The sequence below is a fragment of the Protopterus annectens genome, chromosome 13.part0 (genome assembly GCF_019279795.1).
Source record: "Protopterus annectens isolate FY-2018-M chromosome 13.part0, PAN1.0, whole genome shotgun sequence".
Taxonomy (NCBI): domain Eukaryota; kingdom Metazoa; phylum Chordata; order Ceratodontiformes; family Protopteridae; genus Protopterus; species Protopterus annectens.
The window spans coordinates 565141043-565162623 of record NC_056747.1 but is presented as its reverse complement, the minus strand read 5'-3'; the positions used below and the strand labels follow the sequence as shown (position 1 = coordinate 565162623).

At 45.7% G+C, this 21581-nt stretch overlaps 1 protein-coding gene across 2 annotated transcripts in view; it reads right to left on the bottom strand.

Annotated features, from left to right (window-relative positions):
* Nucleotides 1–1029: 1029 nt before the first annotated feature.
* The window catches only part of MRPS17 (mitochondrial ribosomal protein S17), a 131287-nt gene continuing 110735 nt past the window's right edge, over nt 1030–21581 (bottom strand). For both annotated transcript variants that reach the window (XM_044054207.1, XM_044054208.1), the window contains exon 3: nt 1030–1741. In XM_044054207.1, coding sequence (XP_043910142.1) covers nt 1427–1741 — 315 coding nt within the window. In that variant the 3' untranslated portion in view covers nt 1030–1426. The remainder of the gene's footprint in view (nt 1742–21581) is intronic.

Here is a 21581-nt window from a genome sequence, read left to right as displayed (position 1 = left end):
AATCACTAACTAATGTATTTTGTTCGTTGCTATATTGGAGCTGACTACTAATAATAAAAGAGTGAAAGCATTCAAAATAAGGAAATAATTCTATATTACACAATGAATAAAGATAAAACGTTGCTATACTTTCTAAAATATTAAAATTAAAAAAGAAAGCAGAAGGTGGCCAATACAGACAGCTTGTATTACATATACATGTACTAGCAGTTGTATTTGTACAAGATACATGTTTCACACTTGTTATCCAACATAAATAACTATCATTAGAGATCTAATGACACCATCAGCTTGATGCATGGAATAATTTTTCTGGAACATTATAATTGTAGTTCAAATACCATGAAATACTTTGCTATTCTGTTCATAGATCAAGTCGCGGTGCTACAGCGGTAGTGTTGATGCCTCACAGCAAGAGTTTCTCCTGTTCGATTCTCGGCTGGAGTGCCTTCTGTGTGGAGTCTGCATGTCCTCCCCGCAGTCGAGTGGCCTCAGAAAGACATGCCTGAATGGGCGTGCCTTCGCTGAAGGTTGGGCATTGGGCTGGCAACTCAGCACCGTAAAAATCAACCGCCAATCATTAGCGGACTGGAGTTCCGCTGTGGCGACCCCTAACCGGGAAAAGCCGAAAAGACAAACATTCTGTTCATAGATCATAGTCATGACTGTGCAAAATCTTGCTGACACAGTGGTGCACCAGAATTAGTTTTTAAAATTAATGACTGCAAAACAGGTGTGTGAGATGGCAAGAGGATAAGGACTTGTGCAGTGTGAATGGGGAGGCCGCTGAATTTAATACTGACAAATACTGCCTGTTACAGTGTACAAAATTAATCAATAGCTAAAGGACAAAAGAAAATCTGCTACTATATAACATCAACATTGTAATATATCATGTGCATTATATATGACTTTGGAGTTTCTAACAAAAAAAAATATATACAGTTAAGGCAGAGCCCAAGTGCATCCACAACAGACGTAAGAATAGCGGGTAAGATGGGTATGCATTTAAGGACTAAAAACTAATGATTTCAACTACAAAGGGTGGTATAATTACTTAAAATGGAAAGAGCACAGTACTTCAAAGTATTTCAATGTACACAGCATGGGGTAAATTTAAAAAACAGAAAAAAATCCTTACAAAGATGGCTGGACAGGTATAAGTAGGTAGAAATGAACAATGCTTCCTGTACACACAATTCACTGAAGCAATTCAAAATGCAGATAAAACAAGTGATTGTATGAGCAGGTTTGTCCACATTTTACCCAACACATCTAAGCAGGGCAAACATTACACAAAGAAGAAAAAAAAAGTATGGTCAAGAAAACGTAGCAGCAAGTATTAAATTCTTGTAAGATTAAGCTACCCAAAAAAAAAAATCAAAAGCAAGCCAGCTTTGGTCTCTGCTTATTACTATTATTATTATTATTTCAGTGAAGATGCCAGTTCCGAATTTTTGCCCTCAGCTGCAGGTTGTGCTGCAGCAATACTGAGTTCATGTAGCTTTTCAGTGAGAGATGCAGTGCTGTGGTCATCCAAGGGCTCCAGAAAGACACTTCCAGCACAACGTTTTCCTGTTACAGGGTCAGTAACATTTCCAACTTTATAAACAATTTCAGCCAGCCTGTGTTGTACATGCTTAGTCCTTCTTTCAGGCAGAGCTTGCAGAAGAACAATGTCACCAACAGTGCACTGCTCTAATGGGTCATGGGCAAAGTACGTCTTCCTCTTGTTGTAATACTGTGAAGAAAGAAAAATAACATTATTATGAACAAAATGGCATAAGCCAGTAGCAAAGCAATTTAACTGGATGCAAAATATTTTGCAGCTAAAGGTTTTGGTTAACATATTTAAGAATGTTACCTTACAACTTGCGTGACTTTCAAAAACTCTAAAATGAGAAGAATATTTTCCTATGCTGGCACAAATGCTGTGTAAGAGCAATCCCCTCCCTAGTATCCAGTTTTCTTTTTTGAGAAGCACATCTATAATCAACATAATACTTCCAAAACATCTTAAATCATTTTCATAAAACAAACTACAACCAACAATTTCATTATGAATTATACAGAAAGCTTGAGTGTGACTGCCTGCTTAATATGGAGACACAACACAAGCTGAGGCTGGCACATCACTTGTGTGTAATGATGCTGCTCTGATGGAGTACATCAACTTTAAATTTGGCTGTCAATGGTATGTGGTTTGTCTGCCTGGCTAGTGACTTAATCAATGAATATAAACTGCAGTGTTTTGTAGACAAAAAAAAATAAATGTTTTTGATTCAGGTAGCTCACTACCCCAGGTCCAAACCAACACGTGTTGCTTTTGTAGCAGTTCTGGACTCCCTCAGCATATTAAACTTTGTGGAAAACTGGGTGAGGTGTCACTGAGCACAGGGTGCTATGACAGAGTACTTCTGATATGTCTTACTGATTTGCAAATATTTCAAACAATGAGGATTTCTAAACATTATAGTTGTGTGTGTGTGATTTAAAAAAAAAAAAGTTTGACAGAGATGCAAAATAACTGGTGCCAAAATCATTGAATGAAACTAAATGCCGAACAATGCTTTACTGAATCCTCTGGGAAGTCATCCTACCCAAGGCACTTCCACACTAACAATATGCCCAAAGAGCTGACCCAGCTGTTCGGGATTTGAGAACGCATGTGGACAGTGACCTAACTTTTGACAGTGTCCATTGCTGTAAGAAAGTCCCTTTTATATTGCACAGCTTACAAACAAATGGATTGTGTCTAGATCTAGGTATGTTACTAACCCCTTTACTCATCCCTCATTAGGCCAGTCACTGAATATAAAGTTCCCATTGGCATGTTACTGTCAGACACATGCAACAACTGTAATGCCCACAGAGATACCTTACTAAAAGGATACAAAGCCTATACAGCATGCCCTACTTGGACTAACTCAAAGCCCTGTTACTATACTCTGTATCCCAATTGTTTGGAGGGACAGGTATATCTTGCAGAGATACAGCTGCACTGGAAAGATTCCCCATCCACATAAAATAAAGTTCATCTCTGTCCATATTCAAGCACAACTTTTATCTATGCATGGGAAACAGAAACTTTACCCCAAGACTGACCCCTATACTACTAATCGAAGCAGCTCCTAAATGTTTTATCCCATGCGTGGGTCCATGCAAATTATCTACGGCATGATCTCAGTTATTCTCATTAAGGGAAATATACAAGTCTCGATTCAGGAGGTATAAGGGCATAATCTCTAACCAAATGGGATAGATTAGTTTGACCACAAAAAGGAAAACTGGACAGACTTAAAATGGCTCACAAGGGGAGATAGCCTAGTACTTGCCTATGAACCCATGAACCAATAAAATAATGAAATGGAGCTTAAGTGGTGTACCATGTCAAGTATGTGTCATCAGATACTGTCTCAATTTTTTCTGCAGTGCGATACCATAATTATACATGTGAAAGGGTGGCTTGATTCACCTTGGAAAATTATTTTAAACCTGTAACAGAAAGGTTTAATAATCATGTGAAGTCCATTCGACTGTGTCTTGAACTGAATGTTGCAAAAGTGGTTAACAGTTACATGCATATGATGCGTTTTTGCTAAACTTTTAGTTATGTACTTACCATAACTTTGGATGTATGGGATCCATCTCGCCTACATTCATAAATGATGGGTTCGGAGCCGATCCGTCGGCTCCGACTCGGCCACTATATACTAGAACAAAGTCTCTCATTGGCTGGGCTTCCCCTTATCCCAGAATGCACCACGCCTGCTTCCTCAGATCTTGTTTGTTCGCTTTCATACATTCATACAGGTACAGAAAAACACATACCAATAACTGTAACCAACTAGAGCCCTTCCAGAGGAGAGCTCAGCAAGAGCAATATTTCCTCCAAATCCAAAAGGTAGGGGGAAGGAGGGTGGGTATGTATGAATGTAGGCGAGATGGATCCCATACATCTGAAGTTATGGTAAGTACATAACTAAAAGATGTAATGGGATCCTATCTCGCCTACATTCATAAATGATGGGACAGCGTCCCTAGCACCTAAATCCCGGGTGGCTCATTGGAACACACTCCTGAGAACTGCGGAACCAAATGAAGCTCTGCCTCGGGAAGTCACATCAACCTTGTAATGAGAAATGAAGGTGTGCGGAGAAGACCAAGTAGCAGCCGCACAAATATCATCTATTGAAACTTTGGAGTGAAAAGCTACAGAGGTGGCCATAGCCCTGGTAGAATGAGCTTTAAGTGGGAAAGGTAACTCACTGCCTGACTGGGAATAAATGAAAGAGATGCAATCCTTAATCCATCTGGCTATGGTGGTTTTTGCAACTGGTAGACCTAACCTATTCTCCACAAAGGACACAAACAGTTGGTTAGATTTTCGTGTCTGACTGGTCCTATCTATGTAAAAACGCAGTTGCCTGTGAACATCCAACTGGTGGAAGGTATATTCTGCTCTATTGGAAAATTTTGGAAAGAAAACGGGGAGCTCCAAGGATTGCTGAATGCACAAAGGGGATGCTACCTTAGGCAAAAAGGATGGATTCAATCTGAGGGAAACTCTGTCTTTATGAAAAATCAAATAAGGAAGAGTAGAACAGAGAGCCTGAAGCTCTGAAACCCGTTTAGCAGAAGTTATTGCCACTAGAAAGGCGGTTTTCCACGACAGAAAATTTATATCACAAGTGGCTGCTGGCTCAAAGGGACGGGCAGTTAAGGAGGCCAGAACCAAATTTAAGTCCCAAGGGGGCACAGGATGAGCCATAGGAGGCCTGAGGAGCCAGGCTCCCTTAAGAAAGGACTTGCAAAGTCTGTTAGCCATTAAGGAAGGCTCTATGGAAACATGAAAATTAGATATAGCCGCCAGTTGAACTTTAATTGTAGAGACTGAAGAGCCTGATTGAAACAATGAAGCTAGAAATTCCAAGACCTGCGGAACTGGGGCCGTAAGAGGATCAATCTCGCTGCTGGGCCCAAAAGGCAAACCTTTTCCATTTGCTGGAATACAGCTTAATGGTGGATGGCTTGTGGGAAGAGGACAAAATGTACATCACTTCTGGAGAAAGAGAGTTATCTCTAAGGATGGAAGTGGAGTAACCAAGCAGCCAGTCGCAACGACTGAAGGGATGGATGGGAGTGTCCCGACTGATGAGACAACAGGTTCGGCACTGGGTCCAGAATCAAAGGGCCCTGTACAGCATACTTCTGAAGGAATGGGAACCAAACCTGACGGGGCCAATGTGGGGCGACCAAAATCATGTGGCTCCCTACATGAAGAGCCTTCTGAATCACCCTCGGGAGAAGGGGGATCGGGGGGAAGGCATAAAGTAGACCCAGGGGCCAATTGTGGGCTAGAGCGTCCCTGGGAGGGAGGAGACTGCCACTGGGAGGGAGTCAGAGTGAAGAACTCTCTGCACTTCGCACTGTTGGGGCTGGCGAACAAGTCGCAACAAGGGAGACCCCATTTGGCGAAGATCTGCGCAGCCACTCTGTTGTTGAGGGACCACTCGTGGGGCAACAGGAGAGTCCTGCTGAGCCTGTCTGCAATCACATTGGCTTTCCCCGGAATGGGCGTGGCTACTAAGAAACGTCGAGTAGCTATGGCCCAGCGCCATACTCTCATGGCCTCTCTGCAAAGGGGGTAGGACCTGGTTCCACCCTGCTTGTTTATGTGCCAAACTACCGACATGTTGTCGGATAAAATCGCAATAGTACCTTGGGGGAGAGCATGAAGAAATGCTTGCAAAACCAGAAGCACCGCTCTCATTTCCAGGATATTGATGTGAAGGTGCACTTCGCAATCCTGCCAAGTGTCTTGGACAGACCTGTCCAGATAATGACCCACCCCACCCTATCTGGGAGGCGTCCGTGGTCACTGTGGCAACAGGGGGCTGAAGGGCGAAAGGACGCCCCCGGTCCAGTTTGGACCAACGCAGCCACCAACGGAGGTCCCGACGACAACAGTCCGTAATCAGAACCAGGTGGTTCAGGGGAAGTTCTTGGTACGACCATTGAACCGATAATAGCCATTGCAGCACCCGCATGTGCAGCCTGGCTAACGGTACTAAGAGGATAGTTGCAGCCATCGTGCCCAATAACTGAAGAATCTGTCTGGCAGGAACTCGAGATTTGGGTAACAAATTTAGAATCTGTGATTGTAGAACCTGAATTCTTTCTGATGGCAAAAATGCCCGCATCCTTTTTGTGTCTAACTCTGCGCCTATAAAGGTGATATGCTGAGATGGCCGCAGCACAGATTTTTCCCAACTGAAAGTGATTCCCAGCGAGAGACCCAAACTTACTGTGGCCATCAGCGCTCAAATCAGTAGATGATCGGAGGTGGCAGTGAGGAGCCAGTCGTCGAGATAGGGAAACACTTGGAATCCTAGACTTCTCAGGTGAGCTGTCACCACTGCCAGACACTTGGTAAACACCCTGGGGGCTGTGGTGAGACCAAAGGGCAGTGCACGAAACTGGAAATGACTGGTTCCTAGGCGGAAGCGTAAATGACTCCTGGACTCTTGACGTATCAAAATGTGATAGTAAGCGTCCTTGAGGTCTATGGAGCACATCCAGACATCCTTCTCCAATAACGGGAGAATGGACTGAAGGGTGACCATCCGGAACTTGGACTTCTTCACAAAACGATTTTATGAGCTTAGGTCCAAAATGGGCCTTACGTCCCCTGTCTTTTTTGGCACCAAAAATAATCTTGAGTAAGTTCCTGATCCGATCTGGTCGGCGGGGACGGACTGGATGACCCCTTTGCTTAGCAGCTTTGAAACTTCTACGGCTGCTAGATCCCGTTGACTGGGTGGCACATCCGGGATTCTCCTTGTAGGAGGAGGGGGCTTGAAAAAGGGGATGAGGTAGCCTCCGGTTACAATGCGAAGCACCCACTGATCCTTGGTTATAGATTCCCAAGCCTGTGGGTGTTTCAGAAAATCTCTCGACTGGCTCCGGAGAAGCACAGCTGGGCCACATCCTAGGGATGTTGAGGGTAGGAGGAACCACGAAAGGAATCGTGATCTCCAGAGTTATGGGGGCCTCTGCCACCTCTAGGGCGGCGCCTTCCTGAATCCCCCCCCCCTGCCTCTGGAGGGGGGATCACTCGGTGGAGTAGAGAAGAACTTTTGGGATTTTCTGAACCACATTTTCCCTCCTCTCTGGGCCTTGGGGTAAGGTCTAGAGGGAGCAGAAAAACAGGCCCCAACGGCAGTCAAGGTCTTGCCCTCCTGCTTGCACCGAGTAAGTGTGTCCTTCACCTTGGGTCCAAACAAAGAAGACCCATCAAAGGGGGCGTCGGCGAAGGAAGACTTAAAGGCCTCCGCGAGTGGACACAAGCATAACCAGGCTTGTCTCCTAAGAGCCACTCCTGTGCTCTACTCGCCCCTTCGGCTGCATAGGAAATGAGCCTCATGGACGAGTTGACAATAGAAGATAGGGTAGTCATCTGGGCGCCTACGGTCTGGGCTAACGCCTCAGGAAGATTACCCGCAAGAGACTCTCCTAACTCCTTGAGGAGGTCCCTTTGAAGCCTTGTAAAATGACAGAGATAGTTCAGTGACCGCATGGTAAAGGTCGCTGAAGAAAGGGTACGCTTCCCGTACCTATCCATGCTCCTAGAATCCTTATTAGGAGGATGAATAGACGTTGAAGCCTCTGCCACGTCCTGCTGAGTGGCAGATGCCACCACCATAGCATCAACTGCAACACCCTTAGTGAGGAATTCCTTCTGGGGAGGGGCTGAAAGAAACTTATTAGGTCTGGCAGGCACCGGTTCCACTGTATCAGGATGTTCCCACACCCTTCGAGAGATTAGATCTAATAACTCGTCGAAGGGTGGAGACACCCAGGAGGAGGAGGGCTGGGCCCCGAAGGCCTTGAGGAAGACTGACTCCTCAGCGGTAGGGGCTTTGGATTGCCAATCGCCTCTCTGTCTCAAGATCTCAAGGATATCCGAGAAGGAGACGTCATCCGAGGACGATTTTGGGGACCCCTCCGCATCATCGAGGTCAGTATCTGAAGTGACGGACTCATCTTGGGAATCAACGTGCTTCCTCTTGCACAGTTTCTTCCTTGGGAGTTCATCCAAAGCAGATTCAGAAGGACCCCCCGGAAGAATGGAACCCTCTAAGGGGGTATCCTCACGTCTCGGGGCCCCACTGTCATGGGAAAGAATGTCTCCAGAGGCACCAGTACCCAAAACTTGGGACGGTGAGGTAGAAACCTGCTGAACTGGCAAGGTCATGGCCAGCACACTCCTCATGGCCTCAAAAGCAGGACCTCCAGACTCTGCAGAGGGCACTTGCTGAGAGACCACGGCGATACCGGGAATACCTGCGGCTGATGCTCCGAGGGGAAGACTGGGCATCGAAGAGGCGAGGTCCACAGTGTTGCCCTCGGCCCCCGCCGAGGAAGACCCGGTACCAAACCCTGACACCGAGGACAGGGTAGGAATGAAGGTTGGAGCAGAGAAACTCTGAGGGGGTCCCTGCTCCAACTGGACGATTCCGCTGCGTTCTACCAGCACCGACTCCAATGGCTCCAAGGGGGTCGGAGGAGGAATCAAATGCGCAGAATGGGGAATCGGCTCCGAAGCCGAGTGGGCTAGAGCCGAGATCATTTTAGTAAAAACTGGGGACTGGAACAGCCTCTGGATAACCCTATCCAAATCAGAATCAGACAACCTAGAGGATTTGGAGGAAATAGACTGGGGCCGAGAAGACTTCTGCCTCGGCTCCGATAGGGTTCCAACACTATCGGACCCGAGACCGGAACCGTTTGTAAGGGTGTCGGCGCCGAAGGCGGCTCCTGGGCCGAGGGGGAAGAGTCTGAGCTGCACACCTCCAATGGCTCCGAGACCAAAGGAGCCGAAGTAGGTGATTGGCCTCTCGATGCACTAACCTGCGGCTCCGACACCAATGGAGCCGAGAAAAGAAGCACCGAGGCAGACCCTTCAGCCATCGGCTCTGAAGCCATTGGAGCCGAAGAAGAAGAACTCGATCCATGTTTCTTAGATGTCGGGTCCGACGGACTGGTCGGAGCCGACGATCTATGCTTCTTGAGTGTCGGGCCTGACGGACTGGTCGGAGCCGACGATCTCTTCTTTTTAGAAGCTGGAGATGAAGCCAATGCTTCCTCAAATGAAGACTTAATAAGACCTCTAAGTATCAGCTTGTTTTTTCTTTCCTGAAGGACCCTGGAAGAAAAAGCGTGACAAACACTGCAAGTATCCTGTAGATGTTTAGGCCCTAAACAGTACACGCAGACAGCATGGCTGTCTGTAATAGACATTTTATAATTACATTTAGCACATTTTTTAAATCCTGATTTCTGCTCCTTAGACAGTCTGAACACAGTAGAAGCAGGTAACAGATAGCTAGAATACACAGAAGTAAACTAATATATATGGGCTAAAGCCCTCTAACTTAAACGGGCTTAGCCCGATACAACAGGTAAAACAAGAAACTATTTCAGTCACACAACAAGAAAAATAACCACACAATAAGGGCAAATAAGAAGTTATGTACCTACCATAACGTTCCATGTTAGTTGTCTTCTCTCGCCTTCTTTCTTGCTTGATGGGTTCGGAGCCGATCCCTCGGCCCCGACTCGGCACTTGCTAAGCTCGAGAGTCACTTTTACCAGCTCGAGGCAGCCCCATATCCCATGATGCAAGGCGGTAAGTACCCAGATCTCGTTTGTTGACAAAGGGCAATAGCACCAAGCATAAAATACTTCCCAAAGGAAGAAGAAACTTACAGATGGAAAAAGGACCAGGTCTGAATGGTCTTTAGCATAATAGTTTCTTATACAAGGTCTGTCCAGGCCAGGGGAAGGAGGGAGGGTCAAGAAAGAAGGCGAGAAGACAACTAACATGGAACGCTATGGTAGGTACATAACTTAATGTTAAGCTGTCAATCTCGCCTTCATTCTTGCTTGATGGGACCGCGTCCCTAGCACCTCTATCCTGGGTGGCTCAATGGAACAAACTCTTGAGGACTGTAGAGCCAAAACTGGCTCTGTCCCTGGAGGCCAAGTCCAATTTGTAATGGGAAACAAAAGTGTGAGGAGTAGCCCAAGTGGCCACTGCACAAATAGTGTCCAAAGGAAGTCTAGCTTGAAAAGCTGTAGAAGTAGCTAAGCTCCTAGTTGAATGTGCTTTAGGTTTTGAGCACAGCTGTTTTCCCCTGAGCGAATAAATTTCAGAGATGACCGAAGAAAGCCATCTGGACAAAGTCACTTTAGAAACAGGAAGGCCTTTTTATTATCCGCATAGGAAACAAAAGTTGATCAGATTTTCTAAATTTTTTTGTTCTGTCCAAATAATATCTAAGTTGACGATGGACATCAAGATAATGTAGCTTTTGTTCAGCTCTATCTGAATAGTTAGGAAAAATACCGAGATCAATGGATTGATTCAAATTGTTCTTTGAAGCGACCTTAGGTAAAAAGGTTGGGTTAGTTCTCAAAGATACTCTGTCTTTGTGAAAACCAAATAGGGGGTCGAACCGAAGAGCATGAAGTTCAGACACCCTCCTGGCAGATGTAATAGCCACTAGAAATAACGTTTTCCAAGAAAGATATTTCAGGGAACAAGAAACAGCTGGCTCAAAGGGGAAGAATCAAGGATGTCAGCACTAAATTTAGATCCCACTGAGGAGGAGGATTCCTGATTGGAGGTTTTAGTAGGAAAATTCCTTTCAAGAAGGCCCTGCAGAGCCTATGGGACATAATATTATGATCTGCTATCCCGACATGAAAATTGGAAATAGCAGCCAATTGAACTCTGACTGTGGAAGAAGAGGAGCCTGCATGAAAAATCTCTGCTAAGAAGTCCAGGACTGCCTGAACAGGGGCAGTAAAAGGATCAATATTTTGGGCCTTAGCCCAATAAGAGAAACGTTTCCATTTGCTTGTGTAAATCCTCCTGGTAGAGGATTTTAGTGAAGCTACTATGATGTCTCTAACTGGGTTAGAGATCAAAGGAAGCCTGGCTAAGGAAGGAAGTGGAGCAACCATGCTGTGAGGTTGAGAGAAGGGATTGACCGTGCAGGAGACCGGATTGGTGAATCAGAAGATCTGGCACTGGGTCCAGATGCCAGGGCTGCACCAAAAGGAGATGATGGAGGAACGGAACCAAACTTGTCGAGGCCAGTAAGGGGCAATGAGAATCAATTTGGCTCTCAAAACGGTAGCTTTCTGGATCACCTGAGGGATCAGAGGAAATGGAGGGAAGGCATAAAGAAGTCCCTGGGGCCAATCCTGGGTCAGAGCGTCTCTGGGGGGATGGCCTGATAGAGGGAAGAGGCTGAAGAAGTCTGGACATTTGCTGTTTGGGGAGTAGCAAAAAGATCGCAACATGGACGACCCCATTCCAGAAAAATCTCTTCCGCTATAGATTGCTTGAGAGACCACTCGTGAGGCATGAGGATAGCTCTGCTCAATCTGTCCGCTATAATGTTGGTTTTCCCAGGATATGCGTTGCTACCAGAAACCGATGAGAGGAGATCGCCCATTGCCAAAGTCTGAGCACTTCTCGACACAAGGGTAGGACTTGGTTCCGCCCTGTTTGTTGATATACCAAACTACAGACATGTTGTCTGTGTGGACTGCAATTGTCCCTACGGGAAGAAAGTCGTTGAGGGCTTGCAACGTTAAAAGCACTGCTCTCATCTCCAGGACATTTATGTGCAGATGGTACTCGAACGGTTGCCACGTCCCATGAACCATCCTGCCCTGATAATGACCCCCCCACCCGATCAAGGAGGCATCCGTGGTGACAGTGGCTATCGGGGACGGAGGTACAAAGCACCTGCCTTGGTGAACCTGAGACGATGTGATCCACCAAGCAAGATGCTCTTTGCATGTCTGTGTCACCAGAATCTGGTGACGATTGAAGTTGCTGGTATGACCACTGTGTGAACAGCATCCACTGAAGGCGCATGTAGAATCGAGCCAGGCGAAGAAGAGTAATGGCCGCAGCCATGAGACCTAATACCTTTAGAACCATTCTGGCCTGTATTTTCTTGCTGGCCAGAATGATCCTGACATGAGTCTGAATGTCTGAAACTCTTTGTTCTGTAAGGGTAGCTGACATCCGAACAGTGTTTAAGTTTGCGCCTATGAAGGTAATAGACTGGCAGGGCGATAAGGATGACTTTTCAAGTTGATTGAGATGCCCAAATGAGAACAAAGGTCTATTGTGTAATCCCTGGCTTGTATAAGCTGATGCCTGGTGGTGGCTGACAGGAGCCAGTCGTCGAGATACGGAAACACCTGGAATCCTTGACGTCTCAGGTGAGCCGTGACCACTGCCATGCATTTGGTGAACACTCTGGGGCTGTAGTGAGACCAAAGGGCAGGGCTCTGAACTGGAAATGACTGGACCCCAGCCGAAAGTGGAGAAATCTCCTGGAGCGTCTGTGAATTTTGATGTGATAGTACGCATCCTGAAGATCTATTGAGCACATCCAGTTGTCCTTCTGTAAGAAGGGCAGAATTGACTGAAGAGTGACCATTCGAATCTTGTCTTCCTGACAGACTTGTTGAGTCTGCTGAGATCCAATATTGGTCTCCAGTCTCCCGTCTTTTGGGGACCAAAAGAACCTTGAGTAGATTCCGGCTCTGAATGGTCTATTGTAACTGGCTGAATGGCTCTTTTTTGCAGTAGTTTTGCGATTTCTGACTCTGCAATCTCCCTTAGACCGGGTGGTACATCTGGAAGGGAACTTGAGGGGAAGGGACTTTCCTCGAAAGGAATTATGTAACCCTTGGATATGATCGACTGTACCCATCTGTCTTGAGTGAGGGAATGCCAGGCTTCTGGGTACAGTGATAATCTTCCCCCGACTGCCTCCAAGGAGGGACAGCCGGGCAACACCTCAGGGATGCTGAAAGGGCTTGTCAGAGACAGGCTCCCTGTTTCCCTGGTTCTTCGGACCCCCTCTGCCTCTAGAGCGGCGTCTGTTATTGTTACCCGCTCTGCCTCTAGGGGTAAACTGACCACGTGAATCCGGCGTGACTCCTTGGGATTTACGGAACCACATCTTCCCACCCTTCTGTCCTTTGGGATAAGGCCTAGAAGGGGTGGAAAAACAGACTCCAACAGCAGAAAGAGTCTTGCCGTCCTGCTCGCACCTGGTCAAGGTTTCCTTCACCTGAGGGCCAAACAAAGCTGACCCATCAAAGGGAGAATTTGTGAAGGACGCCTTAAAGGGATCCATAAAATCACATAGCCGCATCCAGGCTTGGCGCCTAAGAGCCACACCTGTGCCTGCGGCTCTACTCGCTCCATCCGCAGCATAAGATATTAGCCGCATGGAGGAGTTTGCAATGGAATTGAGGGTTCCTAGCTGAGAAGCAATTTTTCTTGAGCCCCTGCAGCTGTAGGATCCTGAACTACTTCTCCCAGCTCCTTCAGGATATCCCTCTGGAGTCTGGTGAAGTGACATAGGTAATTCAGCTTAACGCATAGCAAAGGTCGCTGAGGAAAACATCCGCCACCGCACCTATCCATGGTCCTAGAGTCCTTATTAGGAGGATGGACGGGCACGGAAGGATCTGCAAGTTCCTTTTTGGTGGCGCAGCCACCACCATGGCATCAGCGGGACACCTTTAGTAAGGAATTGTTTGTCACTCGGGCAGTGATAAATTTTGAAGGCCTCCTAGGGACTGGCTCTACAGAGTCAGGAGCTGCCCACGCCTTCGTGCAATCACCTGCATAAGGGGTCGAAGGCGGAGACACCCAGGAGGTGGAGGGCCGAGATCCAAACGCCTCTAGGTATACTGACTCATCCTCAGAGGGATTGTTGGTGGGCCAGTTTCCTCTGTTTCAGAAGTTCTAGGATATCTGAGAAGGAGACATCCTCAGAGGGGATCTAGGGATCCCTCTGACTCATCAAAGTCAGTATCCTAAGTGACAGACTCGGGAGTCTACATGCTTCCTCTTACAAGTCCTCTTCCTAGGAGGATCTCCCGAAACATCAGGCGAATCCTCGGAAGAGGGGAAATTCCCAATGGGGAAACCTGAGGCGGAGGATCTCTGGGTCCTGTAGCAAGAGAAGTGGCAGAGATGTCAACAGGTACTATAGAGGGAGGAGCTACGGGAACAGACTGCTGACTGATACCAGTGGCCAGTACACTCTTCATCACCTCGAATGCTCCCTCCCAGGCAGGTCCGAGAGAACCCGCTCCAAGAGCTAGGAACTCCAGGGACCACCGAAGGGAAGTCTCCGAGGCAGATGTCGGAGCCGAGCTCACCAAGGCCGAGGCTCCAAGGGGAAGAGCGGGTTCGGACAAGGGTCCGATGCCACTCACCCCTCGGAGGAGACCATGGAAGCCCGACCACGAATCCCTCTAAGGAAGGTCTCAAGAGGAGATAAGAGTAGAGGCTGAAGGAACAGAAGGGGTATCCGCCCTCCAGCCGTAGCAGTAACCATTCCGAAGACTCCAACTCCAAGCTCTGGGGTAGAGTTGAAGGAGGAACTGTAACGGGGTGTGGACCAACAGTCGTCTGTTGAGACGGACTGTGTAACATTTGGGCCAGTACCTGTGACTTGAGTAATCTACTGACCACTCTCTCTAGGTCATGATCTGACAACCTGGATGACCTTGAAGATCGGCTCCGATGGCTCCGTTCCGATAGAAGAGGTGAAGCCGGAGCCGAAAGTATCGGCTCCAAGGAAGGAGACCTCGACCTCTTCCTGGAATGAGCCATCGGAGCCGATACTATAGATCCTGTCAGAGCCGACTTCTCAGAGCCGACAGGAAGCCTCGATGTATCGGCTCCAGCCGGAGCCGACACAGCCACCAAAGTAACGGTGTCGGAGCCGATCGGAGCCGACACCGATGCCTGTGCCACATGGGTGTCGGAACCGATCGGAGCCGACATCGAAGTGGTCAATACAGATTCGGCACCGATAGCCATCGGTGCCGAAGGCTTTGTCAAGCCAGAATCGGCTCCAGCCGGAGCCGATCTCGACTCAGTACGAGTCGGAGCCGAGGCCGCAGGCTTAGATACAGAAGCCTGGGCCTTGGAAGGTTTTGCTGATTTTGGTGGAGCCGACTTAGCCGGAGAGCCCTCCGGCTTAAGAAGGCCCCTAAGAATCAGCTTATTCTCTCTCCTGCAGGACTCTCTGGCTGAAGGAGTGACAAATAGCACAGGAGTCCTGCAGGTGAAGAGGGCCCAGACAATACAGGCAAGAAGTGTGACCGTCTGTCAGAGACATCTTCTGACAGCACGAGTCACACTTCTTAAAACCTGAGACCCTCTCCTTTGACATGGTGCTGAAAAACACACACACACACACCAGTCAAAATTAACTTAAATAAAATACCAAAAGGTATTCTATAAAACCAACACACACACCCTAACAGGGGGGGGATGGGATAGGGAAAAGATTGACTAACAAAAATTAAAGGAGACAGGGAATTTCTGTCAGAAAAGGTACAAAATAAACTAAAAACTAACAAGAAAAGTTTTTTACTAAAAAGGGGCTTAAATCTCACAAAAGTGAACAACTTACCAGGAGCTGGTAAAAAGAAGACCTCCTAAGCGAAGCGGCAAACGAGATCTGGGTACTTACCGCCTTGCATCATGGGATATGGGGCTGCCTCGAGCTGGTAAAAGTGACTCTCGAGCTTAGCAAGTGCCGAGTCGGAGCCGAGGGATCGGCTCCGAACCCATCAAGCAAGAATGAAGGCGAGATTGACAACTTAACATGGCCCTCTAACAAATGGGCCTTGCCCAGTACACTAGAAATGCGAAAACTATAAAATTCTAACTTTCACAAAAACTGACCACAAATGCTCACAAAGCTGTTAAAACAGCTGTTTGTTTAAAAGCTGACAGAAACCCTAGTCAAAAAGACCAAAAAAAGTCAAGAAAATACACTTAGCTCCAGCCAAGTCGAGACCACGTCCAGCTTGAAAAGCGGCAAACGAGATCTAGGGAAGCAGGCGTGGTGCATTCTGGGATAAGGGGAAGCCCAGCCAATGAGAGACTTCGTTCTAGTATATAGTGGCTGAGTCGGAGCCGACGGATCGGCTCCGAACCCATCATTTGTGAATGTAGGCGAGATAGGATCCCATTACATCCGAGGGTTTAGAAATATTAGATTTTTGTTTATTTTTTGTTTCGAAGCTGACACAAAGTTTAAATTATTTTTGCTTGCCAAGTTTTCAAGCATAAAAATGGTCACAGAGTGAAATGTTGACACTTTCCGAAGAATTCTGCTTGTTCTAAATCTCATCTTAAAAATGAAGTCAGAATATTCAGTTTATTTTGATGTTTTGGCTTTTATTAATGTTTACAGGCATGTGCCATTAAACCAAGCTCTATATATTTATGCTATCATCACAGCATCTGTCAAGACTGATATAATGAAGTTTAATGTACAAACACATAGTGATTGCTTTAAAAGGAACTATTTATAAACAGCTTAAGAAAGAGTACTACATTTGTTACAAATCACTAGAGAAACTGGTCTGGAGGGGCAAAGATCAGACACATGAGCTAGGTGTGGCACAGGGAGACAGGGTTCTCCCAAAAAGACAGTGTCCTATACAGCACCTCTGAGTAGACATATGTTACCTGAATGTGTGGGACTTGGTATACATTCCTAGATTATAGTCTTGACAGCCCTGGTTAAAAGAGCTACAGCATTTCCTACATAACTGCATAGTGCTCCAAGGTAATCTGTCTCCAGGAGATGCAGTTCAAAGAGTTTAAGCATGTCAAGCTGTTGAAGCTTGACTACAATAATGGATTACTTTCCTGCTATGAGTTAAATCAGGGTAGAGGGCACATGGCCAGACCAAATAACAGACTTAACAACAAGACTAATCATAGGAAAGGAAGTATGTGGTAATTAGAGGACACTTCAGAGTCTAACACTGATTACTATCGCAAGCATATATACCCCTCCATGTGTGTCATGCTGAGATGTGGTTAACAAATGCAGAGGCCATGACCTTTCAAGAAGAACTTGCACTTCATGTAGGAGGCTCAAAAACAGATAATGATAAGTATGACGTTCAGACTGGTCCTACAGCTTGCCGGATTCCTGCAACAGGCATATAAAATTTAAATACCTGTTGCAGACAGTGGATAGCTTTTGTGTCTCTGGGCTGCCCACTGGATAGTTTCATAAGTTATTTATTCTCCAGCATTCAGGTCTCCATCCAGACCAAATAAAGTGATTATGTCACAACAGCAATTTCTAAATGGTAGAAACTGACAAACAAAAGAATAATCCCACCCACCTGCTGCCACCAGTTTACATAAACATATGACTGCCAGGAGCTATGGTCTCACAATCCACATTACTGCTTGCAATTTATATGGGGTTTTAAATCCAAACTGCTGTTCCCAAATAATAAAAGAGGAGTTACTGACCTTAAAAGTACATGGTAAATGTGCACTGCTGCTGCAGGAGTACACACACAGACCACATGCCAGAGCCAAATCACTGTACGGCACTGACTCCCAAGAATTTCACCCAAATCTGACTAAACCCTGTGACTTCCAATTAGCCATGATTTTATACACACACACTCACACACACACACACTCTCACACACACACACACACACACACACACACACACACACACACACACACACACACACACACACACACACACTTTTAAAAGGAAGGGTTATGCTCTTTCTCCCCCTCCCTCCCGAATACCAATGTCCACCTACTAGTCAATATGGTAATGTTGCCATGAGCTAGAACTACACTTGCACAACAAAAACATAACCACTGTTAGCCAGCTCCAAGGAATAGTGGAATAAAGCCCTGAATATGTCACAAGCAACCAGAGTTTGAATAACCAGATCAGGTGCCTGAAGGAGATGATGAGGAGGTAGAGAGTGGACAACCACTGTCAACCTCTCCTTCCAGGGGGAAGGAGGAGAGACCTGCTCACCACATGGGTGATTCCTAGTGGGAGGGTTATGACATGTTATTCTAAGAAATCTGCTGTAATATTTCAAATGATTTCATATTTAAAGGTCTTAGACCATTAAGTAGAAGCCAGTTGTCTTTTAGCTGTTCAGATACGTTTATTATTTTTAAGCCATTTCAGTTGCAACAACTGTGTATTTCTCATTTTTTTCAAGTGGACACGTTCAGTATATACAAGAGTTCATAGGTAAATACTAGTCAGTCTGAAGACTACTGTGTGCCTAGCCTATCTGTAACCAAGATGAGAATCAAACCCTGTACCTTGTGTCTGTGATGTTACCACCTTAACTGTTATGCCAACTCTAAACTCACAAATGTGTTGTTATAAAAATATAAAAGATGCTCATCTCTCTGGAAAAAGTATATTTTGTCTTACTTCTTATAACAAAAATGCACATTTTGCCTATTCTGACAGGAATGCACATATCAGAGATTATGTATGCTTTTCTTAACTACTATTAAGTCACTCAGTACACAAAACAAGGCTGATTCCTCTGAGCTCTTATACTTAAATTTTCACAGAAATATCTCAAAGCAGTAGAGAGCTACTATAATTTGAAGTTATGTTCAAAAATCGGGCGAGAATGTTGTTTTTCTTTTGTTTTTTCCTGGCTAGGGGTCGTCACAGCGGAACTCCGGTCCGCAAATGATTGGCAGTTGATTTTTATGGTGCCGAGGTGCCAGCCCAACACCCAACCTGCAACGAAGGCACGCCCATTCACGCATGTCTTTTGAACGCCACTCGACCACAGGGAGGACATGCAGACTCCACATGGAAGGCGCTCCAGCCAAAAATAGAACGGGAGAACCTCTTGCTGTGAGGCAAAAACGCTACCGCTGCACCACCACGGCTTTGGGTGAGAATAGATTTTGAAATTTACAACTGAAATATCTGCAAAACATCAAATGAAAATAAAAGTAAAGCTTTTAGTTCTCTTGAGAGTAAAACATACAAAAACTATCAAAACCAAATTCATAATACTCCGACCCACTGTGCAGAGGGAAGAAGCCCCAAACTGTGACCCAGAGAATCCAACACGGGTACTGTAGGGAGTAGAGCTGGGAGCATGAGAATGAGAAGCTGCTGACAGCTCACCAATCCTGTGGGAAGGGAGGTAGTTTCAGATCACCACATTATAACACCTAGGTGGAGTACTGGGTGAAGCAACTGCAGAGCATTAGCTTAGTGGTAGGAAATCTGCATGTAGGCACACATATACTAAAGCTAGTGACAACAGAGTAAGACACAGTGGGGATCAGGAGCTCCGAGGGGAGGGGAAGACAGTTTACTAGGTCCAGCAGTTTTGTCTGCTCCCTACCACCCTACTGTCGACTGCTTGGGGGAATAAACTGGTTGCTCAGGCCTTCCAGACAGGGAAGCAAAAGTTATGTACTTGCATAACTCTAGATCCATGTTGTCTTGTTTTTGTCTGGTTCAATGTTTGGGTTATCAGATCCGACCAAATCCAACTTTGGTGCTCTATTCAGAAGCTTGGATCCATGGCACTGACACCTACCCCACCTATAATTCCCTCAAATCCTCACAGTACCTCAGTTTGCCTGCTTACAGTTACAAGATTTTAACCAATACAGCCTACACAGACCTGCTTTGTCGCTCATCTTGTACATCTGAATAAGACGAAGAGGCCTGGGTGTTTAAGTAGTTTATTACATACAAACACATCAGGATGGATAGCAGGAACATTAAACTTAAACAAACAAACTGACTGACTACTACACACTTGCATGCTTTCACTCTGGCTCATCACTCAAAATGGCACTCTTGCCTGCACATGCTCAGTACTTAAATGCAGCTGCCCACTGACTGGAATGCTTCTTAAAGGAATATCACAGACATTGATCTACATCCTCCCTCTTTACTGAGCTGTCTCACATAAGCAATAACATTTGAATTGGCATGCAATTATATAGACAATAATAAAGAAAACAGTCATGTCCAGGTTGCCGTCTATCTGGAACTAGGTCTGGAAATGTGACCTGATCTTGTAATGTAAGTTAGGACTGGGTTTAGCAACAGGGACACTCTCTGGGGAATGTTCTGCTTCAGGACTCTCGGGGATATTCTCTGGAACAGGGATTGTTTACAGAATGTCTTCAGGAACAGGAACATTGGACAAGTCACTCTGCTTAAAGTCTTTACTACAGGCAAGATGCTGTAACATTGGCTCGGCACTGGTAATAAATCCTTCAGATTCCACCTAAATTCCATTTCTTCTGATTCCAGGATGTATGATCTCTGGTCTTGACCCAAACTTTTCACAAGTCCGATGCAATCCAAACCTTTTGACGTCTGCGCCCTCACTATCACCCCTTCTTTTAATGAACTGAACAGTTTGCTGGTCTTATCAAAGTAGGACTTTTGGGACAAACATTTTTTCAACAGTTGGGCTTTCACTGCTTTGTTGTTTTTAGCACATGGAACCAACAGACTGCTACTGATTGGTAATGTGGTACTGGTTTGTCTCGACAGAAGTCTCTGGGCAGGTGAACCAAAATGATCATCACAAGGAAATGTTTCTGAGATTAAGCAAGTTTAAAAAAACATTGGTATTGTCACATCTAGATTTCTCAAACAGTTGTTTTGCACTTTGAACTGCATGTTCAGCCAAGCTGTTTGACTGTGGGTGTTCAGGACTACTCATAATATGAAAAAAGTCCCATGATTCAGCAGATTGTTTTAACTGTTGACTTGTAGATTGTGCACCATTGTCAGAAATGACTGTGTGGACTACCATGGACAGAAAAATGTCTCTTCAACTTAGTAATGACAGTAGTGGACGTTAGGTTAAGTAGGTCAAACTTGAACCAATCTGAGTAACAAAGAACTAACACCAAGTAATGTTGACCATTCCACTTGAAGAGATCTGTGGCTACTGTCAACAAGGTAGTTCAGGAATCTGGTTTAACTAAAGTGGTTCTTTTTGTTGATGCGGTTTTGCACTATTACATACAGAACAAGATGAAAGCACATTCTCAATATCTTTTGACATAGAAGGCCAAAATACTAGTCCTCTTGCCCTTCTTTTGGTAGAATCAGTTCCTGGGTGGCCACTATGCAAGATCTTAATGTACTCTTGCTGTAAGAATTTTGGATCAATCACTTTTGGACCTTTCATGATGATACTATTGTCTGACAAAATCTCAGGTTCCTATTATATACTCAAAGAGGTGTTTCATCGAACACCTCTTTATCGACTGTTAAATAACGAAAACACAACACAGCAAACAGTCCTATAAGCGATTTCTTTGCCTGGGAAAAAAATCGCTTGGCCACCTCTGTTACTTTGCCGTTTTCCCCACTGTAGTGCAATCTCGGAGTTGCTATATTTATTTAAAGGGTGTGGGGGACACAGCCCCCCCACACACACATTGGGGTGTGGGGGGGTGAAGCCCCCAGTTTGTATTGTTTGTAGTGATGTGTTTTTTGTTTAGGGTAAGCGATTTCTTTCCCAGAGAAAGAAATCGCTTATATGCAAGTTCGTCATTTTGTATTTTCGTGGTACGGGTCGATGAAGAGGTGTTCGATGAAATGCCTCTTCAAGTATCTAATATAGACCTCAAAATCTCACCTCTGTAAGGA